General features: G+C 44.1%; 1 protein-coding gene across 3 annotated transcripts in view; it reads right to left on the bottom strand.

Moving 5' to 3' along the window:
- LOC141993117 (uncharacterized) overlaps positions 1 to 27,007 on the bottom strand; it is a 34,668-nt gene continuing 7,661 nt past the window's right edge. The window contains exons 6-16 of one of the 3 annotated variants that reach the window (XM_074962430.1): positions 26,136 to 26,246; positions 21,317 to 21,447; positions 20,181 to 20,305; positions 17,256 to 17,361; positions 15,267 to 15,465; positions 12,884 to 12,910; positions 11,003 to 11,060; positions 9,339 to 9,394; positions 7,049 to 7,241; positions 4,534 to 4,734; positions 1 to 1,730 (exon numbers count right to left, since the gene is read on the bottom strand). In XM_074962430.1, coding sequence (XP_074818531.1) covers positions 1,598 to 1,730; positions 4,534 to 4,734; positions 7,049 to 7,241; positions 9,339 to 9,394; positions 11,003 to 11,060; positions 12,884 to 12,910; positions 15,267 to 15,465; positions 17,256 to 17,361; positions 20,181 to 20,305; positions 21,317 to 21,447; positions 26,136 to 26,246 — 1,340 coding nt within the window. In that variant the 3' untranslated portion in view covers positions 1 to 1,597. The remainder of the gene's footprint in view (positions 1,731 to 4,533; positions 4,735 to 7,048; positions 7,242 to 9,338; positions 9,395 to 11,002; positions 11,061 to 12,883; positions 12,911 to 15,266; positions 15,466 to 17,255; positions 17,362 to 20,180; positions 20,306 to 21,316; positions 21,448 to 26,135; positions 26,247 to 27,007) is intronic. The other 2 variants (XM_074962432.1, XM_074962431.1) reach the window with 2 other exon arrangements.

Below are 27,007 nucleotides of genomic sequence, written 5' to 3'. Positions count from 1 at the left end.
GCTAGTACAAAGTGATCCTTGTACTGCTTTCCCCAGTATGCCTGAACTCCCAAGTGCTGGGCTTCTCTGCCAACCTGACCTCTTGTACATTAAGAACTAGACAGATACCACTAACTCTTCGCAGATGTCACCACAAAAGCTAATCACTACTGACCTGGTCTGCCTCCTAAATGGTAACAGATCTCATCACCAGAGCCAAATTGTTCTGTTAAAGTTGAGGCATGGCTTTACAGAGCACTGAAAAGGGAGTAAATACATTTAATTGTGGTTTGGGTTTTTTTTCCTGTGCCTTCAGGGTGCACTTCATACCATTCTGTTGCTTCAAAACAATGGAAAAAGTTTTTAAAACCCACATTTACAAAAAAAAATTGCTTTATTCTGCTCCCCACAGGTTTTGTAGTTAAAGACCCATCAAATGCAGTGTCATAGCATACAAACTGATATCATGCTGTACTGGCTCAAGTTTCAAAGGTTGTAAGCTTCACACAACACTCAGACTTGCATAACTACAGTACAAAAAAATCATATGTAAAATTTCAAAACCATCTTATTTTGGGGAAGGATTTAAGACATTTTTAAATATCAATTCATAGAAGTGGAAGATATTTAAAATGAGACTTGTGGATTCACACAAACAAGTGCAGTATTCTGTGTAAGAACCAGGTATACATAAACCCCCACTTTCCACTGAGAAGTTTCTCTGTTTTAAAACAAACAAAACGAAAACCCTAAATCAAACAGCATAAAATTTGATTGCATTTATTCTGAGATCTTAGGGGGGAGAAATGCATTGCACAGGTATATTAGTGATGCTGAATATAAATAAGTAAACCCAACGTCAAACTGCATGTTCCCTAAGGTGTTAGATTATTTATCTCAATTGTTACCAAAAATCCAAACTCATTAAAAAAAAAACTCCTGCTCTCACCACAGTCTTCCACAGAAGATGACTTTCCATTTACAGGTATAACGTGGTAGAACTACATTCTCAATCGGTTTTAAAAAAAAGCTGGGTTTGAAGTCTCTGAATGCCCTACCTTTTAAAAGCCATTAGACCAAAGCAGGTTCAAATGACACACCTGTAAAGTAGTTCCTTTCCATATGCTGCCAATCCTGCCATGGATGAATGAAAGATACTTTCATAGCTATGAAGAAATGGATTTGGGGGATGACACTTTCACTAACAGATGCCAGATTCTAAGCTGGCTCACAGAGGACCTAAATCACACTTTTCTTTGGACAATAAAGTTCAAGTTGCAGTTACTGTCCTACTTTTTAAAAAAAGGAACCATGGTTGCGCAAAAAAACCCTATTACCTAAATACATTAGTTTCAGCTGAAGCTGTCTTTCATCAGAAACCATAGGATCTGATACAATGAAGTTCTTCTAGGGTCGTTTACAAGAAGAGTAGCTCAGTGCTGTGTATACTATTACTGCCATACTTTGTCTCGTGTGTGTTCAGCCTTAACGCTTGAGCTGTCACATTGCATTTCAATACTTGGCCACCAGAGTCATCTCTGCTTCCCTTGGAAAATAAAGTTAGATGCCATGCTGCTCACAAAGGAGCAAGTCCCTCCGAAAGGACAGCTGGGGGCCGTTACTCCTTAGCATCTTGTTCATCTCCCTCTGCGACGCCGTCATCACTGGCCTCCTTCTCCTCTTTGCTGCGCTTGTTCTTTTTGTGCTTGTGGCGCCGGTGGCTTTCACCCTCTTCACTCTCGTGCTGCTTACTGCAATGAGGGGGAAGGGGTAGAGAAACCAGAATCAAGCGTCAGCACGGCCAACTGCCACAGAAGTTCAAGTGTACCTATGACAAAAGGTGCTGACAAGGATGGCATGTTTGTGACCTAGAATAAATGTGATTGATTGAGATTACACACGCTGAGAACGTGATGCCACAGAAAGGTTTTTATCAGCACTTGTTCAAGGACGCTCTTGTTACTCATGAATGTCAAATCCATGAGGGCGTTACACAGGTTGGCCCAACTGGATGCTGATAAATCCTTTCTGCCATGGTGCACCAATATGTAATCTGTACATGCCACATATTTGACAGAGGTGGTTGTAGGAATAGTTTCTGGCTTTTACTAGAACTATTTTTGGTATCCCTCCACCTGTAAAAGCCGGGCTCCAATAATATGTGGCAGGAGGGAATGCAGACTGAGTAGACAAGAATAAATTTGAGAGACTGCTGAAAAATTTACCTACGCCAGTTTTTCTATGCAGAATCTCTTGGGACTTACCCAGGCTGGAGAGGAAAGACTGATCCTACTGGCAGAGACAACTGCTGACTTCCTAACTGGACAAAACAGCCCAATTCTACCTCTGATAAGCCAGGTGTTGGCCCAGGACTGAGCTCTCCCCATCCTAAGTCACAGGCCACAGGACTGTGTGGGGAGGTTCTTTCCGGTTTCCCAAAATGTGTAAAAGTTTCTCTGCCAGGTTTTCTTTTTAAAAAGAGAAAAGGAGCTCTGCAGTTGCTCTGCAGGTTAAGAATGGACAAACCAATGCAGCAGGGTTGTGTAGGGGAGAAAGTGCAGAGGAGTAGCTCCCAGGGGAGTGTACATGGAGTTTAGCACATGGATACCTTCACGCAGAGCATGTGTATAGATAAGATACACAAACACATTCTTATTACAACTGGCATTCCCAAACCCAGGGGTGGAGGTACACCTCTTGCTGAACACAGGCCATGTGTAAAAATCCCAAGGCTGCAAGTCAGTTTCTAACTTGCTTTAATCATAGTTCTATTATCATAAAAAGAAACCACTCTTGGCATGTTAACTTAATACCTTCCCTCCAAGGATCTCACAGCATTTCCTGCACAGGGAGATAAGCCTCCCAGCATCCTGGGAGACAGATGATATCTCCTAGCCAGTCACCCAACACATCAATGGCAGAGCCAGGAACTGAACTTACTTCTGCTTGTTTTCAACCCTGCGCTCTGCGCTCTGACCACACAACCATCCTTCCTCTCAAAGGTCTTGAACATTTAAAATGGGGGCTTCATTTCTAAACATGACAGATTTTCTTCAGACTTAAATCTAACCTAAAGCAAGTTGAAAATTGCGCTGCAGCCCCTTCTCCTACTGCAAGGATCCCAAATGACATCAGAGCTTACCAGCATGATCACCTCAAGCACTAGGCTCCAAAATGCAATTGTAATTCAGAGCCACCTTTAAAAACACTGTACGTGGATTTCACCATTTACTCAGTGGAACAAAATTCTCATCCAAGCACTCTGGGCTGCTCAAACGGGGGAGTGCTTGCTTTTAAAGACAGCAAGAGGAAAATCCATCTGTGTTTCATTTCCAGCTGGCATTCTGTATCCTAATTCCCTGTCGAAGCACTCTAATGGATTTTGGCATCATTTCAAGAGAGTACACGCCGCCTGTACAGCCAAGCGATTTGCTGTATTTCTACTACAACATCAGATCTCTTGGGTATCAGGAGTATTGTTATTAAACTAGCACCAGCTTCCATTTGTTTTCAATTTGGATTTCATTGTGGTTTCCACCCTCTTGTGAAATTCTAAACCTTCCTTTACATCAAGAGAGCAGTCAGTACCTCTTGGAGAAATTCATGCGCATCCTGAAAGATGAGAACAGCATTTTACCACCAGTCTCCAGAGAGAAGGTTTTTCTGATACACTTTCAAAGTAAGTACATCAATTACATGGAGAAGGCATCATTATTCTCCCTCCTCCAGAGAAGCAGCCCAGCCTGAAACGCTAAGGCCTGGTCTACACTACAGTTAGGTCGACGTAAGGCAGCTTACATCAACCTAATTATGTCAGTGTACATACTGCAGCCTTGCTCCCTCCATGTAAGTGCCCTACTACGTCTACATAATAACTCCACCTCCACGAGAGACGTAGAGCTTATGTCGGTGTAGTTAGGATGACGCAGTATCCATATCAACACTGTCAGTTACTTACGTCAGCTGTTGGCTGCCTTTCTTGTCAATTTAACAATTGACAAGAATGGCAGTCACTTACAGCTTCAGCTGTCACCCCGGGACAGGTGAGGGGCTCCAGCTAGAGCCTGCCTACCACCCAGGGTCCAGACTGGTGGACTGAACCCTCCGTCCTGTGCACAGCCCTTGGAGTGGACAAGTCCATTGTTCCAGCAGAGCACAGCTGAGCTTTTCTTCCTATTTTAGTTTGACATTTCTTTTCATAGAAAGTTAGAGTTTCCTGGTGCAGTGTCCATGACCAACAGTATCCCTGCTGGGAACCAATGTGGGGGACCTACAGATGGTGGTTTGCCAGATCCCCTTGCTCCTGTAGAATATGAATACACAGTAATACAAAGGAATCCTTCCCCTACCAACGATGGCTCTGAACCCCTGGCCAGATGCATTACTTATGGGGATTTTGCCTTCTTCTGAAGCATCAGATACTGGACAATGTCACAAGCATAGGCAATGCCAGAATGGACTAGAGGTTAGGATTGCTGTGGATATTCCAGCCTCTGTCCTGAGCCAAGATCCACTCCCACTTAAAGGGTGTGCTGCACCAACAAGGAATCTTACCGTCTTGAAGACTTATGTTTACTGCTCTCCTCCTTCTCTCTGTGCCTGCGCTCCCGGTGGCGATCCTCCCGCTCTCTGCTCCGATCTCTACTCCTGCGATAATCCCGCTCAAAATCATAACCTCGCTCTCGACTGTAGTAGCGATATCGCTCGTCGTCGCTTTGGGGGAGAGACAAGCGTACCGTGAGGCAGGGGGAGCTGCTAGACAGAGGGAGGGGGAAAAATACGCTACTCATTAGCACTTGAGCCTGCCCTCTAATACATTATGAGCTATGTTCACGAAGCCTGTGAAATCCCAAGGTCTCAGAGGGCCTCATCTACTCACAACCTGACCTATATGAAGACCCCCATCCCCCCCAAGGGAAACATCACCTCTTGGCAAAGTGCAACGTTGATTTTGTCTGGAATTCTCCACTAGCACAATCAGAACAGATATTTAAAAGGAAAAACCCTCGCAAGTCCATAAGCTGCTTTATCAGAGCTCAGAAGCAACACTGGAGTTCAGATCAACATATACGTTTCAACAAACGTTCATGCAACTGTCTGTAATAATAAACATAGAAATAATAGTTTCCTATTCCCATCCATGGCCCTCCCACAACACACTCCAACCCCTCCAACACAAGGTATAGGAGATCTCAACTAAAGAGAATGGCTTAGAGTTTCTATAAGGATGTATAAGAGTCTAAGGACTATTCTTACACATCAGTGTGTGGTAGAGGACCTGGCCTTTGCCCAGGTGGTCTTTCTGGAACACAATTATGACATGCCCTCTCTCCATTGATCAGTCTTGCTCTATGTTTTCCATAAACTAGAAGGAAATGACCAAAGTGGCCCAGAAACGTGGTCTTTGTATCTCTCCACTCTACTAATGCAGGACTGTACTCTGCAGTACTCTTGTTCAGGCTACTTTTACATCATGCAAGTCATGGAGCATCTGCCACTTTGAGTCTATTTTTATTTATTTACACACAAATACAGATAAATACACATACACGCACCCAAGGAAACTGTATGATGCACACAGAGACCACATGATCTTATGGTCTGCACCCTTTCTCCAGCCTAAACATCTCACCCTCTTCTATATAAAACTGCATATCCAAAATTCAGACACATTCTTTAATTCCCACTCTCTTCTCCCCTATGCCTGTCTTATAACTCCTCTTCTCCATAAAAACATTGAACACAAAACCTCAAAAAGATCCCAAGTCCCATCACTGGAAACAAGAATGAAACATCTGGGAAAAAAGCCTGAAATGCTGTTTTGTGACCTATGGAAACAAGTTAAAGAAGAACACTCCCAAAATAGAAGCAATCAGCCAGAATCAAAGAAAGAGCTATCATCTGGGAACGATCACCTCAAAAAGGGATTAACCGATTACCGTGACTTGCCCTACCTGGTGAATACAATTTAAGCTCCTAGATGCCAACATACTCTACAGCAACTAAAAATGCTAGCACGATGCCTGGAGTGCTAAGCAGATCACATGATTCGTGTCCCCAGAATTCCAGGAGCCTTACAAATTCCAGTATGTTAACATGCTCATTCCTTCCCTGCCTGATCAACTTCCAAAATACCTGAAGCCTTTTTAAAAAGCTCTTTGTTACAAGAAAACAGCCTTGTTTGCTAGGCTCAGTGGCCTAGAAGTTCCAGAGCAAGCAGCACCCTTTGCCAGGAATATACATATATTTTGGTGATGTTTTCAGGAACTACTGGTATTGCTGGGCATGACGCTTGTAGAAATATCAACAGTGCTTATGACAACAGTAACAGTATGAGAGCCCTGTGTGGGAGTGTGCAAAGCAACTGCATTGAAAGAACAGCAACCATCTCATCTTTCCTGTCTCTCTGGTTTGCAGCCTCCTTCACTGAGCTCTCTCACGGCTACTGTCCCCTTAAAACACACTTAATTTCCAGCAAGGTGGCTGTCTCCAGAGAAATGCCCATTGTCATTAAGGGTTTACACTGCATGGCAGGTTCACAGTGAACAGTGCTCCTTATCCCAAAAGCTTTCAAACCATGGGCCTCAGCAAAAGGGGGCAGTTTCCCATCAAAATTGTTACATTTAGAAGCTTTTCAAAGGTCATCTTGAAACTACAGAATAATTAATGGTACCTAGCATTTGTATAGAACTTGTCATGCAGAGACCACAAAGTGCCTTACACAAGAAGTGGATATATGTCATTATGTATATAAATTATACATGACATGTATATAATTATATGTCAATTAGCCCTGTATTACAAGCAGAGAAACTGAGGCATGGAGATTATGTGGCTGCATACCAAGTCAACAGCTGAGAAGAACCCAGGTGTCCTATCTCTTGTTCTTGTGCTCTAGCTACTGACCAGTACTGTCTCCTCTTAGCAGGACTTAGTACTCACATGTCACCACCGACATGTCCTCCAACAAGACAACTAAGTGTGGTAATAACTTCCATGCTCTCATCTGGCAGAGCCTAGCCCCCTCCCTGGGAGGCCATGGCAGTGTCACATGGACTACCGTGCTTACTTGTTGTATTCACTGGTGGTTGGAGTCCGGTCTCTGTCTCTCTCCCTTTCCCTTTCCCGCTCCCTTTCTCTCTCACGCCTTGAGCTGGAGTACTCCCAGTGGCTGCTGCTGGAGCTGCTTGTGCCCTTATCCACTGTCGTCACCCAGGGCGTGTGAGACGTGGAAATAGGAGGGTAGCTGATGAAACCAGAATCTGCAGTGAGAGAGCAGAACCTTCACTCGTCTGAAGGGTTAGTGCTGCCCCTTACGCTGACCTGGCGGGGAAAGACGACATGCTACTCTGCACTCTGCAACCAGGCCACACTGGGCGGCAATTTCGTCAAATCCTGCAACCTAAGCAGGTTTGGTCTAGGTCAGGTCTGGGATTGGGACTCACCCAGTAACATGTAGGTGCTCCAGTTAGTGGTACTGCTGGATCAGGAAGTGACACTCCTCCCCCTGAATAAGCACTAACCCAACCCCCACCTCTTCACCCAGGAGCCCTTCATTTTCATGTATGATATTCTAACAAGTTTTAAGCATCATCTCCCTAGGCCAGAAACAGGCAGATGTTGCTGCAATTACTCCAGGCACTGATTAAGGATATTCAGTTAGGAGCTCTGTGGGTCACAGCTGCCCACTTGGCCATGTTACTAGTCTTCCCCCAGGAAGCCCCATGGTTTCTTCCTTCCCCAGGAAGTATCCTCTGAGCAGGAGGACAAGACAAAGGATCCTGAGAAGCCCTGACGGTATGTCTCTTTTTGATTAGCCAGCAGAGTCTATAGTTTAGTCTTCAAGATTCCTAGCCAGCTCTGTTAGCTCAGAGAGCAAGAGGTCTGGTCTCTGACCCCTTGCAGGGTTAGGGCTGGTGCCTGCAGCAGGTAAATCCCAGGTTCCTTCTCTATCAGATGTTGAATTAAGAAATGCTTTGAAATATCATGCAGAGGTCTCAGTGCTGGCTAAAGGAAGAGTGATACCTAGTGAATCCCAGACCAAAACTAACCTCCCTGGAGGTGTCTTATTCACATATTGACCTGCCATTGCCCTGCTTCATTGGAAAGGGTCATCAAGGTCACAGCCTGAGATGGTATAGGCTGCTGCTGGGATGTTTATTTGAGGGAATACTAGATTAGAAGGCTGCAGTTTCTCAAGATGCCTCATACCCAGGCTCTGCAGTCCCTACCTCCCTCTCCCCCAAAAGGGGGAGGAAGGTGTCAGCACCTGCAATCCTGCCTGCTCGATGGAGATAGGCACCACTTGTAAGTGCCGCTGACCCAGGGCAGGAGCAAGCTGGATACTAAAGAAACAGGAAAGGACATGGGCAGCACGGGCAGAGTTGTAGCGGGAAAGGAGATCTACTGAAACACTGTCACTGCATCTTCCATCAGGAGACAGGTTCCTGTGAGTGTGCATAGGCAGGGTGTGTACATGTAGCACGGAGTGAAGATACAGCAAGGGTGGGAGGGGGACGTTCAAAGGCTCAGGCAGGAAAGTCTGAAATTTGGCTGGGGGTGTGTTCTTCCCTGGAAAAAGCTAGGATTACAAATAGGGGCACAGGGACCCATGGCTGCACTGTTGCTGACATGGGAGTTGGGTGCTGAGAGCAGCTGAAACAGGAATGAGAACTATTTAATTACAAGCATCACCTGGGTCACAGTCACTTCAGAGAGTGCAGCTGATCTACGACTGTCTAGAACAGAGGTGGGCAAACTACGGCCCGCGGGCCACATCCAGCCCGCAGGACCATCCTGCCCAGCCCCTGAGCCCCCGGCCCCTCCCCCACAGCCTCAACATGCCACGCCGCCAGTGCTCTGGCCCGCCGCTCTTGCCGGGCAGCATGGCTAGCTCCAACATGGTAAGGGGGCAGGGAGCACTGAGCCCCAGGGGGCACAGTCAGGAGACAGGGAGCAGTTGGATGGGTCGGGGGGGGGGGGGGGGGCTGGATAGGTGTGAGTCCCGGGGGCGGGTTCCGGGGGGCAGTCAGGGGGTAGGAAGTGGGAGGGGACAGATAGGGGGCAGGAGCCAGGCTGTTTGGGGACGCACAGCCTTCCCTACCTAGCCCTCCATACAGTTTTGCAACTTTTATGTGGCCCTTGGGCCAAAGTTTGCCCACCCCTGGTCTAGAACGTTTACTGCTAGGCCCATTACTGACACCCGCTGTCAGCGACTGGGCTGTCTGGAACGCAGACACAGCTTCAAAGGTCACAGTGACAGAGGCATAGGTCAGCCTAGCACAAGGGTAAGTTACCAACAACCCTCTGGCCAGCCCCACGCCCAGTCAGTTCCACCATTCTGTAGCTTCTGTGCTCACCTGCAGAGCTGTATCCAAATGGTGGAGGCTGCCTGTTATTGTAGCCAGCAGGTTGGCTTTGGAGAGAACACAAGGACACCAGTTACTAACATCAGTTACCTGCCATCAGTTTAGCATACAGAGCAGGAACCTGCAATACACGTATTGTTAACTCAATGGAGAGATTAAGACAGGACCCCTCCCCGCCCCACAGATGCCACAAGTCTCTTCCTAACCCCCTTGCTTTTCTGTTCAACTCCTGAAATCCAAGCTGGGTTCTTCACACCTGCCTGGTCTCCAGACCAACAAGTCTCCACTCTGCTGCTGCTGTTTCCCCCCATTGCCCTGGGTTGAGGCTGGATGTGGGATCTGGTAGCAGGGAGAGGCAGAACAGAGTGTGAGGTCTTGCCGGGAGGATGGAGATAAGAAGGGAGGGACTGGATCTGGCCAGAAACCCTGACAGTCTCCCCTCCCTCTAGTCACAGATCCTCCTTCCTCTTTGTCATGATGCCCTGTAGCGGCCACACCAAAATTCAGGAAAATGGTCAGTCTTGAAAAGGCCAGAGGCAGTGTGAAAATGGAAGATCGTGCTGGAAATGAGAAGTGAGGAAAGCTTATCAGAGTCTAAGGAAAGGTTCTACTTAGGTTCACTCACGTTTTGGGCAAAAAATTGTGTAAATTAATGTAATACAGGAACGAGTTTGTTCATCTCTAGCAGATGGTGGCAGATCATTTGGGGATGGAAGGAGTGACGATTTGAATGAAATGAGATTTTCTTTAATAGCTATAAAGCCACGTGTTATGCTACTCTTAAACAATAATCACATTTTGCCCTCCATAGCATTTTTTCATGCAAGGATCTCCAACCATTCTTCTTTTGGGGGGGAGGCCATCTGGGAACGTTAGCCATGCAAGATGACCTTTCACCTCACAGACGACTCCCTCAAGCATGATGTGGTGTCGTGGACTGGGAGTCTGGCAATTTAAGTTATATTCCTGGCTCTGCCATGAGCCTGTTCTGTGTTCTTGGGCAAGACCCTTTGCCTCCACGAGCATTAGTCTTCCATCGTCCTCCCCAATCTGCACGAGGCTCATAATGCTTCATAAGAAATAATTCATAGCAGCAAAGTGCTCTAAGATCCTTGGATGAAAACTGCCAGGGAAATGCAAAATGGCATTATTAAGAACACCGTGAAAGTGACTATACAATTCCTAATACTGCTCGTGAACATATTCCTAGCATGTGTGTGACATGGCAAGATACCAGTAAACTGACAAACCAAGGGCGAAGTTTGCTGCAACAGATGAAAGCATTGGAGCAAGAGTTCACTGCTAACTTGGCAGTTCATGCTCCCCTTTCAAACCAGGTGCAGGTTGTAAGTTACTCTACAAATATTCTAAACACAAACCTAGCATTCCCAGATACCATATGGCCATGCTGATGGGTCTCCTACTATGTAGCACACCTAGTTACAGTATCCCCACATCCTGCTCCTTAAGATACCTTGATTCTTAGCACTTCTTAAAAATTCTTCACGATTCTTAAAACTGTGAAAGAAACAAGATAGCTCCTACTTCCCTACTATGCCTCCCACCCAGAGTAATTCCATTTTACTGTCTATCTGCACTTGGCTGTGTAAAACCAGAATGGAAAATTATCTACCCAAAGGAAGGTTCTGCCTTACCCATCAAGTGTTGGAATGAGAAGAGCTGGTGGAGGAGCCAGAGGTGGAGGGAACAGCCCTATAAATAAAAGCACAGTGTCAAGATGAGGCTGCAGCAGGCTTACAGTGTGGGGCTAGACTCCCCCAGAAATCAGGCAATTAAAGCACAGTTCTACTCTGAACAGTTGTGGAAATGGCACCTTCTTACTCCACAAACTCACACCCCTGAGTGTATTCAGAGCCATGTGCCCTTACCACAACTGAACCTCTACTGCTTTTTACTCCTATGTGCCCTACAGAGACAGGGCAGCTAAAGAAAAAGGAGCCAGAATCTATTCTGGCTTGTGCACCATCAACAAAATATCAACTCAAGTACAGAGTGAAAATTTCCCCCTACATTAAACCTGTGCAGTCCCATGGAGAACTGAAGGCTCGGCTCTAAGATCCCAGGTTGAAATCCCTAGGGCTGACTGTAAATAGAATGATGGTTTTAGCTGTACATTGATTGAATGTGACATGCAACATGGAAGCCTACTGTACTCTTTTGGGAAAAATCACTTTTCTGACCATAACTACACTGTAGAAGGCAGAAACCACGGTAGGGCAGAGCACAAACTAGTCAGTTAAATGGATGTTAGAAGGGCCCCACATGATCTCTTTCCACTTTTTAAAAGTGACTTGCATACCCAGGCTTCTAAATCCCATTGACTTTCAAAGTGGCTAAATCACTTTTGAAAATGAGACTTAGGTGATTTTGAAAATTTTACCAGTTTCAAACAAACAAGAAGTTCTTGCATAAGCCATTACCAATGGTAAGGACATCACGCTAAGTGAACCATTAGTTTCTTCCAGTGTAAACATTTGTTTTTGTTATTTTAAAAGAATGTGTTTTCTTAAGTTATTCTGACACACAATCATCAAGATTTCCCCCTTCCCTATTTTTGAAAGATTTTTAATCTGTAGATAATATGACTAGAGAAAGTTGTAATGCTTATGAACTCATCCCTCTAGAGCAGTTGCTATTGTTGAGACAAAGCTCTGATCATTATTAGTGAGTCATGAACCTTCCTCTAATTACCGTAGAACCAAAAATCATCACAGGGTATTTTCCATGCATTACACTTTTCAATCCAATTATTCTATATGAAGCTTCCACTGTAGCTAAAGTCATTTCCTTCCCCTCCAGCCCATCATAACTTTAATCTAGATGGAACCAGAATTGCAACTGGCAACAGCAGCGCCCAGAAGTAGGTTGGGATTTGTGCTCTGCTTTGCTAGAGGTGGCATTTCCCTAGATCCAAGCTCACTATGAGCAGGGTCCATTCAATAACAAAAATAATCCATTCTGCAATATTATTTACACTTAGATGAGAAGTTCCAATCAGGATCTGAAGCTCCTCAAAGTCTGGGGCTGTTCCAGCTTGGGCTCAAGCTTATTTGTTACATTTGGTTTGTTACCGTTCACCAACTCTACTGTACGTCATGGGAAAGAGAACTTCCAACGAAAACGGCCATTGTTGCCCCCTTGTTCTCACACACTCTCTGAAATCCTACCAAATCAAAGTGCTTCATGTAAAAGACTCATCACTATGTGAGATCCCATGATGACACAAGTTGGATCTTCTGAAATTTAACCAAAAAACTTTCATGATGTCCTCTGCCAACCAAGCTCTCCAAGTTGCTTTCTGGATTATTCTTCTGAGATAAAATGATTGTTTTAAGTGGCCCTATGGATCATTATTGAGCTCTATAAGTTAAGCAGTTGAAGGAGTTTGAGATTGCACTGCTTATTAGTGCTTACCTTAGCCTAAGTCTGAATGAGCTCAAGGTAAGATGCAGCCACTCCATTTCATACTACTATTCTGACTCACTGCCACTGTTAAAAGCAAATCATTAGCCTACCTGGAATGGGACCTGGTGGTGGCAAGCCTATGGAAATAAGAAAACAAACTTCATGAGAATAACAAGATATTAACATTCTTTTGTTACTGCAAGCTAATGAGCCTGGTTTAGTAGTATCCTCTTCAAGAAGTTTGAGGCCAAGTATATTTCAGCAAACAGATATACAGTAAAAACTGTTCATTTCTCCCCCCCCCTTTAGCCATCAGAGAAATGAGGCAGAAAAGACCAGGAGGCTATTACTTCATCCACTCAGGCAACACGATAATATTCTCCATGGATTAGATGCCCTGAAAGCATATTTATTCTGGATCTGCAGAAAAGGAAGCCAGCGAAGAGAGAAGCACTAGTATGATAGGCTCTTGCTGACCTCTTCAGTCAGGAGACTAGCTGCTGCATGCTGGACGAGGTAAAGGCCAAAGTTTGGCCTTCACTTCAGTATTCTAGCCCACCAGTAATAAAGGCACTGATCACCATAGTGAGGTCAATTCTTGAGTGGAAGAGGCACAGCCTTGTTTGTAGTAAATGGAAAAAGGTGTTTCAGGCCATTGCTGATGGTGCTTAGTTAGCAAAAGGAATCAATAGGATTCTGACACCGTGCACACCCTGGACAGTCAGCAGGCAAATGCCTATGAATGAGCAAGCCATCTTGGTCTTTGCCTGCACATTTTTCTAAAAGGCTGATCCAAAACTCCACTTGACGTCAATGACAGGTATACATGTGAAACCACTACAGTCCTAAGTCTAACCGTGATTTTAGCACCAGAGTTTAAGGACTAATTAGCTTTCACCTGAGACACTGACTCATGCAACACTAGATCAAAGATAAATGAATGACAAACTGTCCATTCAGAGTAAATATGTCTAATCTAATCTCCGGACCAGGATCAACACGCACTACGGAACCAGATGTTTTTAAAGAGACGATTTTGGTACCTCTCTAGAAAATAAATACTAATCTAACCCCAATTCACATAGGTTATCTCCAGGAAGGTGTGTCACACATTGCATCAAGTAGCAGAAATGGGAGTAGAACCTGAGACTCCTGACCCCCATAGCCCTGCTCTTACCACTGGACAATGCTCCTTTCCTTCAGGAAAACAATGCAATCCCGCTATCTAATCAGCCCTTCTCTAAAGTTAGGTGTGAAGCATACACCAATTTGTCACAGTTACATTTATTATACAAGGAACCACCATCCACTTGAAATCTAGTCACTCTAAAAATAAATTTCAAGTAGTTTCAGGTCTACAAATACTCAAGTCCCCCTGCCGAGTGGCTTTTTTCCCCCCCTTTTGTTGTTAAAATTTGTCTCCCCCTCTTGCTATTGTGTAAGATCCATACAAACATCAGAAGAAGGTGAGTGACTGTGCAGGAGAAAGAGAAACTGATTATATGCAAAATGTTGCCAAAGACAAAGGGGGGATACCCAGACAAAAATAGAGGCACCCTCCCTCTATCTCATCAGGTTCTAGCCTCCTAGGCATTGTAACTACCGTAGGTAAAAAGCATTCTGGGAGATGTGATTTTTAAGTTAAGTGTGTCTTCTTAAGTGCCAGGTGCACTCAGCACCATGCCTACCTACTCAATCTCTGTAAGGGAGCACAAACTTGACGACATTGAGAGACACTGACAGCTTGCCAGGAGTCCATGGGAGGCCCCTCATTTGCACATACATTCACACTATTCTCTTAAAAGTGAAAAATAAAATGGGCAGAACTCTAATACCTGCTTACACTCTCAGATGTTTATACAAGTAATATCCCACAGTGACACAAGGTATGATAAAATGTATAGGATACACATATAGAAGGGATATGAACCCTTAGACTTCAGGGCACAAACTAACCACCACCCAACCTGAGTAAGAAAGAAACTTCCCCTCTAAGCAGATTATTCCAGAACTGTCCATTACGGACGGGGTGTCTCACCTTCCTCTGAAGTATCTGTCAGAGAGGATCCTGGACTATCTAGATAGCACGCTAGTCTGATCCAATGAGGCAATTCCTATGTTCCTATCTTCCTTCAAAGATTAATAGAAATTGCTAGTCTACTTATCCATGTGTAAGATGCCAAGCAGCATGGTATCCAAGTGACATCAGCGACTGAAACAAAACACTGAGAGCCATTCAAGAGGAACAGCAGCCCTGAAGAGTTTGAAGGCATATATATATCTGAAGGCAGGGAGGGTTCCCCAGCTGTCTGAGTTGCAGTTTGAGTTAGCGGAATCTCAGTGATCTGATACATGGCTGCTCAACTGTCCCTTAACATTTCTTAATTATACTAAAGATACCTTTGATTTCCCCAAGCCTCAGGTATCTGAACTTAACACACCCAGAGATAGCTGGGCAATCAAGATTGCTCTGTATTCAGAGCAAATACCTACCTGGAGGATGCAGAGGAGGTGGGACAGAAGTAACTGGAGGGGGAGGGTGCAGAAAGTGTGGTGGGGGTGGCCCAGCAATTGGGGGAGGTGGGGGACCTGCTGGTGGTACAAACGGCTGTTGCTGAGGTGGCTGCTGGGGCTGTGACGGTTGCTGGGGCTGCTGTGGGGGTTGTGGCTTATTTCCATGATCTCCAAGAACCTTTAAAACAAAAACAGACAGAAAATAGAAGATGGTATTTTACCCCTTGGAGCCTGCAGTCAGTGTCTCCCAGTGCTGGCAAAAGGGTCATGTGCCACAGAACCCAAGCACCCCAACATTACAGGGAGGGAGTAAGTCGGGGACAGTCTCAGCCTTTTAGACACACTACAGGGGAGATGTCACAAGCTCAGCATGCAAGGAAATGCCCTGCCAACAAACATCTTTGCTAGCATGAACACAGCAAGTGGTAGAGTCCAAGCTAGCTACAAATCTACTCCTATGCGAGATACCCCTCCCGCAGGGATGCACAGAATTATGACTGAATGGGTCACTTGCATGCCCCTTACGTTAATAATACCCTTAGAACTAGCCAAAAACCGGATCCCAAGAGGGGCTGGACACAGCCACTCTTGAGATCAGGCCCCACATCACAGCCCTCAAAATAAGAGCAGCCCCATTCGAGTGGTGATATGCTAACTCTTATTAGACAGACAATTCTGTTCAAAAATTTGTTTTTGAAGTGCATCCAATTTGCTTTCTTCACAAATACAGTATGGGGTCAAATTCTGCTCCTAGTTGCATCAGTGTAAATCCACCATCAAAATTAACGGAGCACTGCTGGAGTCACACCAGTCTAACTGGCAAGAGAATTTGGCCCTTTATGTTCACATTGCCACTATTTTAAAGTTCAGTATACAGCATACACCAAAATGATCTGGATATGCAGACACCAGCGCTCGGTAAAGGGAAGAAGAATTTACTAAGCAGATTTAGCCTTGATGCACCACTGGGGCCTACCCTTAGTAAAAGGTTTGTTTGCACTTTCCCAACATTGTTATTTTATAAAAGATTTTGGGGGGTCATGCACACTAGTTTTTTGCGTTGGAGGGGACAGTTAGGAAAGAATTGTTCTGGTCAGAAGGTTCTGGGGACTCTCTGAAAACCGCTCGCTTCTGTCTGCTGAGAATCCCAGCAGAATATGGGCATTAGGTTTTATATGGGATGACACCACTGAAGTCAATGGAGTTACACTGAAGTGAGATCAGAACAGGCCCACAGTTTGTAACTTGATTTTTTTGTTCCCTTTAAAGACACCATTAAGTAGTATAGTCCCAACACTTAGACTCTGCAGGGTGAAGAATGTCGGATAATAACTGACATGAATGTTATTTATTTTTTTAAAATGACAAAAAAAATACATAAACATTCCCTAGTAATGTTGGAAACCCCCACACAACAGCACTAGGTTAGCGCATGGGAATGGAAAAAGAAAAATGACCAGAATAGTTTTACTGTCCAATATGAGAAAAAGGTAAATTACAGCAATTAACACTGAAAGTAAATTGGATTGTTACAATTCTTTCAGATTTAAAAAGAGAACACATTAGTAACAAGGTATGGCTTTAAAAAAAAAAAAAAAAACCACGCACAAAAAACCACTAACAAATCCATCTAGAAACTTTACAGTTAACATTTGCTGAATATCATGATGGCAGTAGGGAGCTCAGACCCTCCTGTTCAAAAAACAGAAGTCCCAGTGTGTGTGGGAGGGGAGAGAATCTCCATTAGCACTGATGATACAGTTGAGTTCTGATTCCACCCATTAGGGGGGCAATGGCATGTGCATACGTTATGACTGGTGATTTATTTTGCAATCTTGACAGTGTCCATTTAAAACAAACCCCATATTTTACAGAAGTAGACAGTCAGGAAAGTGCAGACAATTGCTCAAAGTTCATCTGAAAGTGCATGGGATATCAAATGTTTGAAGACAGCTTGAAGCCGTTTACCTGAATGGGATTTTCCTCTGAGGCGTGTTTATCGCGGCGTCTTCCTTCTACCCTCCTAATAGTGCCTGCCTGTCCACCAATCACATCAATTGTCCCACCCAGCTTCCTGGTACAAAGCAGATATATCTTCTCAGATTCAGCACAGAAATTAGAAGTAACAGTTTTTCTTTCCCTCCCCCCCACCCCAACAGAGAGCCCTCTCTCATGCTGGGAGAACTAAAGCAAAAAGGCCAAGTACATTCTTTTCCACCCAGGGAAAATCACTCCAGGCAGAGCTCAAACTGACAGGGAAACACAGTAGAAAGGTGGGGAATCCTTTGCTGCATGTGCACAACTTGAGCTCTGGCTACAGATAGAGAGTTAGGTCTCTTTAGACACCACTTAGTGCTTGATCCTGAGATGTGAAGAATACTCTACCGGCTTCAGAGGGAGAAGGGGGTGTTGAACATCTCCAGTTCAGACCCTGAAAACTGTCACTCACCTACCCTTCAATAAGACTACTCAAGTGAGTACAGGTTGCAGGATCAGGCCCAATGCCCTTGCAAACAGATCTAGCAGGAGTGGAGAGCGCACAGCACTTGAGGCCCTTAGACCAGAGACAGCTCCAAATTTGCACCATTTCATGATGGATCCATGCTAACCCTCATAGACCATCACTCTAAACCAAATACTCTTTGGTTACAATTCTGACTGTTGGACACATTTTTTGCCTCTATTCCTAGGCCCAGTCCTCCTCTCAAAGAAGTCAGTGAGAGTTTTACCACTGGCTGTAATGGGAGCAAGACGGGGCGTTATATTAATAAAGGGTGTTTGCATATAAACAGGGGAGCAGATTCTGCTGTTGGTTGCCCTAGTTAGATCAAAATCAGCCCAGGATCTTTGTTTCTCAAGAATTTGTATCTTCCTGTTGCTTATTCAAAATCCTATACTGGGGACACAACTATTTTCACAGCTGTGATGTCACAAGCACAGGATTTGGGGGATGAAGGAGAAGCAGGAGAGTTGAAGGGATTTTAGGAATCAAACGTAGGTTTATGAAAATATTTTCAGTAATAAAGACCAAGTGACAAGGCAGTTGGGACTGTCTATCTGAATAGACAGGTTAGAGTTTCTTGTGCAGAGACAGCAGCTCATGAAGGGCCTGATCCTTTAAAGGATGCAGAGTCCCCCTCCTCCAGAAGGCTGTGAATTTGCCATGACTTTTGTGACAGTAGCTGATGTTAGGACATAAACCCAGGTCTGGGCCATTCTAGCCAGCCCCTTACTGAGTGAAACTCCACCAGGAAATTTCAGTCTGGCTTTACTGGAAAGCCACATGAGCTTTTAATTAACTGTTGAAGTCATTTACTAAAAAGAGTTCACAGTATTTTAACTAACAATAAAGGATACTTGACTCCAAATAATGGGATCCCATTAAGTGTTGCATTCCCCCCACCCAAAGTTTGTGACTTCTGCATCTTTTGCCTGACAAAGCCATTGCAAACAGCACCGCCACAGTCAGCTTTTGCTGCAATCCATCCGGTGAGAAGTAGGATCACACCTAACACCTTCTACTGTGGTACAAGCAAGTTACAGAAGGGCCAGAGCTAAACAAAACTAGTGAAGTTTGCTGTCCTTCCCATTTCCACTGTCATTGGAAACAAGACTTTGTAAACAAAACCTGCTGATTGTTGAGATATAGTAGCACAATAGATGTCCAATTTCATGGCATGTATCCTAGTGCCAACATAGAGACGTGCTGTGGCTATAGCACCAAAGGTATTTAAACACATTGATTTTAATCCAGGTTAATCTCTAGATAAAGCCAATACTGATTCCATGTTAAAATGGACATTGCTAAATGTATTAGGGCTAGAATGTATTTTCTTAAAGAAAAAGGAACTTTACAAAGCCCAAAAAGGAAAGAAAAGTTTTCATTTATTTCAGTAGGAGCAGGTTGGATTTGCACAGACTTTGAGAAAGAATAGCATCACATGCGAGAGCTGGAAAGTAAAACTGATCAGTCTGATTTCTCTGTCGAGAAAGCAGGAAATGCAAGACACACCTAACCGCTTAGACAGAAAGAAAGGAATTGGAACTTTAAAGTTCTTTTAGTATGAATAATCCAGAGCGAACCCAGAGAACCTCTCTTCTCATTCTACTCAAAGTCTCCACTGAAAAGAGAGACACACAGGTGCAGGACTGGTTCCTAGATATGATCAGCAGAGGTGTGCAAAACATAGATTTTTAAAAGAAAAATCTGCTTTGGTTTCCTGTAACCAGGTTTCCCAAAGCTCCTTATAAAAAATAATCAGAGCCATATTGTCAGGAAGGTGACTGTTGTCTAGTACAGGTTTCCAGTTAGAATTACTAAAAGCCATTTTACTTTGTCTAGGGAAAAAACACCAAACTGACATCCAACTGATAGTATATGCAGAGCAGGCAGTTCAAAAACCAAGTAGCTCCTCTTGTCCATTACCAAGGCCTGAGCCAGCTCTGGTTAAAGGCAACGGAATGACTTATTGACTTCAATGGGAGTTGGACCTGGCTCTGGAAGAACCAGCAGCCTAACGAGGTGAAGCTCCATAGCAGGAAGACTTCCTTGTCTTAGCCCATCCTCTGCAAAGCTCCCCTTTGTAAGGCTGGGACCACACAGCATGGCACCAGGCCTGCCTACCTACCCACATGGTGTAACAGTGGGGACACCAACAGGGTAGGGAAATGGAGATTTTGGGGGGGGGGGGGTTCCACAACTACACAGCCGAGTGTCATTGGGGAGGGTGATAACTATTGAATTACAGGGTAATACCCAATATAGTTTAAAAGTTGCTGCCTTGTTTGGGGTCCATAATAGACTCAGACAAAGAAACAGCAGGATCCCACTTGTCCCATTATTTAATACATTAAAATAGAGAACTTCAATGCAGCTTCCATACACTTCCTTACCTATTTGGTGGAGGCCCAGCCTTCATCCGTCCTCCTATCAGAGCCACAAAATCCGTTTTGAATTCTGTTTTGATAATGTTGTTCTCTGGTTCTTTCTCTGAATTTCCTGTCCTTCCTTGCTGAACCTGAGGAATAAAAAAAAAAAAAGAAAAAAAAAAGAGACATATCTGTCTTTGGTTACCAGCTGAGTTATAAGTCATGAAGATCTGCTCTTAGTAGGAGAAAGAGGCTCCAACGAGGAGCAAACCAGAACATTCATCTGCAATGATCCAATTGGATGACAAGGTTCACGCAAAGTAAAGATCCAATCTTCAGTCAATCACAGATTTTTGCATGTTAAATGACTTTTCCACACTTGGCCTACTTTCCCCATTTTTAATTCCCATTAGAAGCCCCAAGATATACCTAACCTGACTGTGGTCCTGTTTTTCCAGTTCTTAATTCAGGGAACTGGAAATTGGATATGGAGGCTTTTGTCTCTAGCTCACCCATTCAAATCCTGCCAAGTGACCAAAAGCTGTTACCATCTGAGGGCCATTCGGTGGCCCATGCGAAATGAGTTTGGTGGCCATGGTGGGCAGGAGTCCACATCACAAGAAGTGGCAACACACCTGGTGAAGTCTCGGCAGAGATGCCAAGGAGCGAATAGGCCAGGGAAACAATGCCCCTCACATCACAGTTGGCTCCTCAGACCAGACTTAAGTCAATGGTCTGTCAACCCTACACCTCTCACCAGCACTAAATTCACACACACACCAACTTGAGGGCTTTGGCAGTGTTACCTGCCCAGCTCCACAGCCAGACAATCTCGAGGGCACTGCCTTCTTTGGGAATACACCTAAGTCTCACCATCCCAGGGGATTTTTATTTGCCATCGTATCGATAATCTCCATGTTTGCTGGAGTGCCTCATTCAACCAGGCAAGGGAACAATTTATTAGCAGAGGGAGAGTTAAAAATGTCATCTCCACTAAAAAAAAAAATGTTTAGGTCCATCATTCTTGACAGCTTGCCTTTCAGTTAATATTCCAGGATCACATTTCTAAACCAGCTTTCATTTTTAGACTTGTACTTATGTGCCCACAAAACGAGCAGGCTTCTGTGCTGCACCCACACACTGGAGAGCACGTTACTTACTGTGATCTTATTCTCACTGCTGATAGGTGGAGAGGGATCCAGTCCAAGCTGAAGCCGTCGCTGTTTTTCACAATAAGCTTTCCATGTTTCTTCATTGAATCCATAATTAAAGTAATCCGAAAGGTCAGCACCTGAAAATGAAGCTACAAATCAACAGAGCGACTCTGGGAGTACACATTTGCACTCTCAAATGCTCCTGAAGTGCTTACATGGAGAGTTTAAAATTTCCTATAGAGAATTAGACATGGGGTTGTTCTTCACTTTCTGTTCTGAACTTTGTATAGTCTTGGTGTGTGAGTTCCAAAACTGTTGCATTCCTCATAAGAGGTGGGTACTTCTTAGTAAAATATGAAGGTAGGGCATGTAGAAATGAAATCAGGAAGGCTAAATCACACCTGGAGTTGCAGCTAGCGAGAGATGTTAAGAGTAACAAGAAGGGTTTCTTCAGGTATGTTGGCAAGAAGAAAGCCAAGGGAAGTGTGGGCCTCTTACTGAATGGGGGAGGCAACCTGGTGACAGAGGATGTGGAAAAAGCTAATGTACTCAATGCTTTTTTTGCCTCTGTCTTCACAAACAAGGTCAGCTCCCAGACTACTGCACTGGGCAGCACAGCATGGGGAGGAGGTGGCCAGCCCTCTGTGGAGAAAGAAGTGATTCGGGACTATTTAGAAAAGCTGGACGTGCACAAGTCCATGGGGCCGGATGCGTTGCGTCCGAGAGTGCTAAAGGAATTGGCGGATGCGATTGCAGAGTCATTGGCCATTATCTTTGAAAACTCATGGCAATCGGGGGAAGTCCCGGAAGACTGGAAAAAGGCTAATGTAGTGCCAATCTTTAAAAAAGGGAAGGAGGAGGATCCTGGGAACTACAGGCCAGTCAGCCTCACCTCAGTCCCCGGAAAAATCATGGAGCAGGTCCTCAAGGAATCAATTCTGAAGCACTTAGACGAGAGGAAAGTGATCAGGAACAGTCAGCATGGATTCACCAAGGGAAAGTCATGCCTGACTAATCTAATTGCCTTCTATGATGAGATAACCGATTCTGTGGATGAAGGGAAAGCAGTGGACGTGTTATTCCTTGACTTTAACTTGCTGACAAGAATACTGTGGGAGACGGTGTCAAAAGCTTTGCTAAAGAAGTATGGGCTGGATGCACTACAAGGTGGGTAGAAAGTTGGCTAGATTGTCGGGCTCAACGGGTAGTGATCAATGGCTCCATGTCTAGTTGGCAGCCGGTATCTAGCGGAGTGCCCCAAGGGTCGGTCCTGGGGCCGGTTTTGTTCAATATCTTCATTAATGATCTGGAGGATGGTGTGGATTGCACCCTCAGCAAGTTTGCAGATGACACTAAACTGGGAGGAGTGGTAGATACGCTGGAGGGCAGAGATAGGATACAGAGGGACCTAGACAAATTGGAGGATTGGGCCCAAAGAAATCTGATGAGGTTCAACAAGGACAAGTGCAGAGTCCTGCACTTAGGACAGAAGAATCCAATGCACCGCTACAGACTAGGGACTGAAAGGCTAGGCAGCAGTTCTGCAGCGAAGGACCTAGGGGTGACAGTGGACGAGAAGCTGGATATGAGTCAACAGTGTGCCCTTGTTGCCAAGAGGGCCAATGGCATTTTGGGATGTATAAGTAGGGGCATTGCCAGCAGATCGAGGGACGTGATCATTCCCCTCTATTCGACATTGGTGAGGCCTCATCTGGAGTACTGTGTCCAGTTTTGGGCCCCACACTACAAGAAGGATGTGGAGAAATTGGAGAGAGTCCAGCGAAGGGCAACAAAAATGATTAGGGGTCTGGAACACATGACTTATGAGGAGAGGCTGAGGGAACTGGGATTGTTTAGTCTATGGAAGAGAAGAATGAGGGGGGATTTGATAGCTGCTTTTAACTACCTGAAAGGTGGATCCAAAGAGGATGGCTCTAGACTATTCTCAGTGATAGCAGATGACAGGACAAGGAGTAATGGTCTCAAGTTGCAGTGGGGGAGATTTAGGTTGGATATTAGGAAAAACTTTCACTAAGAGGGTGGTGAAACACTGGAATGCATTACCTAGGGAGGTGGTGGAATCCCTTTCCTTAGAAGTTTTTAAGATAAGGCTTGACAAAGCCCTGGCTGGGATGATTTAGTTGGGGATTGGTCCTGCTCTGGGCAGGGGGTTGGACTAGATGAGCTCCAGAGGTCCCTTCCAACTCTGATATTCTATGAAGTGCTCTGGGACCCTTTGGATGCAAGGTTCAACACAAATTCAGGATATTGTAAGAGAGATAACTTATGTGAATTCATCGATTTAGTTTTTCAGAGTGGTATCCTATATTAGTCCTCTTATAATTCTACGGAGGAGTTTAGTGCTGATGAAAACTAACTGTCAGTGGCATAGAGACTTTTTCCACTTTAGCTCCATCAATGCTTTTCTATTCTGACCTGGACTGCCCTTTGCCATTCTGATTAAAGATTCTCTACACCAGGGCCTGCCCATTGCATCAACTGTGCTAAACTGCAAGTGACCTTTATAACATGGTTTACATCATACAGACTTATTGTTCAGTTGTGATCCCAGCCAGGATTTGAACTGAGGAGATGTGATAATTTAAGGGTTCTGTCTTTATCACTTGTGGATAATTTTACAAAATTGTATCAAGACATAACTCTACAGCAGTGTAAAACAGAAGCTCTTCCTAGCATTGTCAAAAAGTCCCTCAATGTTCCCATTACAAAGGTATTTCTAGCTTGACCAACTGTAAAACAACAAATCCTAGTTTAAATCCTTGAGTTTCAGCTAAGACTATCTGGCCATGATAAGGTCAGGATTTTGACCTTATACTTTCTTACACCCTCCTGCCAGCCACTTTTCCTGCTGCACCCCCAGGGCAGATGTATTCCAACTCAGGTGTAGCAACATGAAATTTACACATCTGCTTCATTGGATTAGATTTTGCTCCTTCATTCATGCTTTGATGGTGTGAAGTTTCCTTCCCCTCCCCGGCTTATTAAGGAGACACTATCTCGCTGACTGATCTTATTGTCTAGGACATAACCAAGAAGGCTGCCCAGGAAGAGGCTACTGAAGTAGCACAAAGAACAACCTAATGTGAATGTTAGAATATGGGCCGAGCTTGTGCTTTAATTTTACCTCAATTCATACTTCAAAGCAATATTATTTTATGACTACTTGGATCATTCCTGGTCCAGAGATGAGTCTGCAGGACAATAATGATCCCCACGCTCGTATCTCTGAACTTTACTGGTATCACTGCTCTAATTCTGTTCTTTCCTAACTTCTTCTCTTCCTAGTCTCTCTTTCACTTCGTAGTCAAATCCCCTGCAGAAAAAAAGGATATATTTTCTATTACATCTACACCAACACCCATTCATCACAAAGTGCCTACTGCTCAATACTGAAATAACACAGTGATTTGAATTTTCCATAGTCCCTCCTACTGCCCTTCATTTCAGGTGGGTGAGATGTATCAAACACATCTCATGCGCAGTATTCCAAAAACAAGTAAATTATTATTTATTATTAAATATTTATTAATATTTATATTAATATATTTAATATTAATATTTATTATTATTAAATATTAGCTCCCCGCCATTATATGAAGGAGCAAGTGAGTGGATTTTATGCCCAGACTAATAGATTTTCATGCCAATTTTGCACGGCTGCTGTAATAAGTGTTTGGGTCTCTCATAAAAAATAACTGAAGTCCAGAAACACAGCTGAAAAATAGAAAAGACTTCACTTCAAGCATTTTATAGTTTGTACACAAGAGTCACTTTGATGTAGAAAACTCCCCAATACAAAACCAAAATAAACAGAAGATAAAATAAACTTCCCATATTTTAATCTTATGTTACATAACAATTTTTATCTATAGATCTCAGCGTTCTACAAAGATGAGTATCGCTATCCACATAATACAGAGACACAAACTGAGGCATGGAGAGTAACTCACCCAGGGTCACACAGTTAGCTAGTGGCAGACCCTGGAGCGGAACCCATCTTCTGACTCAAACTCTTGCCCTGTTACACACTGGCAGGAAACAACCAATATTTCCCTCCAATGTGTAAATCAGTTTATTTTCCTTACTGGTTGTTTGGTGGCTTTTTTGATACATCAACTCACATTAGAGATGCTCCTGTCAAGAACTGAGTGTGACTGCTTTCCTTCACAATATATATGGATTATGCCCCAACTCCCACTGACAACAACAGGAATTATGTGGGTGAATGCTAACTTGCTAAGAACAAACTATCCATCCCCATGCTCCTTCATGCACCAGGTACTTCCCAACTGAAGTGCTGACATTCCAAAGGAACACCAATGACAAGGTGCACAAGGGTTGTCCTTGAGTTCAGCCAGGAAGGGCTAAAGCATGCCAGCTGCTGTGCATCAAAAGGAGACCATCTCTCACCTACAGCCAAATCCTGATCGCACAGAAGGCAACAACAAAAAGTCCAACTGACTTCAAGATTTGGCCAAATGCTATTATACTGCTACCAGAGCTGTATGTTCTAGGAAACGGAGGGTGACTATAAAGACCAGCTACTTTTCTTTAGGAAAGTAAGAAACCGAACACAAGTCTAGCCCAATTTCTTCTGATCACTGTTGAAATTGGCACATGGCTCAGTAACTCTAGTTAGCGTCACTAATTGCTCAGAACAGGAGTCAGAGCTGAGCACTAAGGGTTGTTTGGATTTCCCCCTCCATCCCCCATGGCAGCAACACTTTGACAGAAACTATACATGAAAAGCAAAATAAAACAGAACTGCAGAAAATATTTACCACAAGAAACTTTGAGGCCCCACCTGGTTTCCTCCACGGTTTGTCTTCAAACGAATCTAAATCCACTTCTATTACAGGCAATCCATTTATATTCCCTGTGGCATCTAGATCAATACCTTTGGGCTGCAACTTGGCTTTGAAGAGAGAGAAACTGTTACTGTTTTTAATGCAATGCTTCTAATCCACCAGTTTGATGAGCGAATTATTCAGTTTAAAATAGCTATTATCATCTGCTATGAATTTAACATCAGCTCTGCATCTGTCTATTTCTAAATGTAACCAGATCTAACTTTTGAGTTAAAAAAAAAAACCAACAACATACTTTTCAGTGACTTGTGAATAGATGGCCATGGTGTTATAGCTACTAAACCTGGAGAGCTGGGAGGAGAGGAAAAAAAGACCCCCCCAAACACCAGCAATATAGATGAACGAAATAAGCCATTTAGGCAACTCTGAGATTTAGCTCAGAAGAAAATATTCTTAATTTTTCTCAAGATCATTCAGTACAATCCCCACCCCAACACATGCAGACAGGTCTCCTTTTAATGTTAGCTTTGGGCTTGATTTTACAATAGGCCAACAATCCACTGGAGCCAAAGGGAGTCTCTGGTGCTCAGCACTTTGCAAGAAGAAAAAAACTTTGGAAGCAACTACATCTCAAGTCTCCTCAGCCAGAGTGAGGATAATCACCACAAAGAGACTGGGAAAAGGGAAAATAGGGATTGCAAAAAAGACAGTCTCCCATATCGAAAGGAAAAGAGGGGTAAAAGGGAAGAGGACATTGCAGAGATATTTTAAACCCAACATATGATGTAGAATACAAACTGAATGAGGCACTGAGGGCTGATTCCAGCCAACTAATTAGTAAACAATCAAGGGCCAGATTCTTGTGCCC

The sequence above is a fragment of the Natator depressus genome, chromosome 9, assembly GCF_965152275.1.
Source record: "Natator depressus isolate rNatDep1 chromosome 9, rNatDep2.hap1, whole genome shotgun sequence".
Lineage (NCBI taxonomy): Eukaryota > Metazoa > Chordata > Testudines > Cheloniidae > Natator > Natator depressus.
The sequence above is the reverse complement of the archived record's forward strand: the minus strand, read 5'-3'. Positions and strand labels throughout refer to the sequence as shown.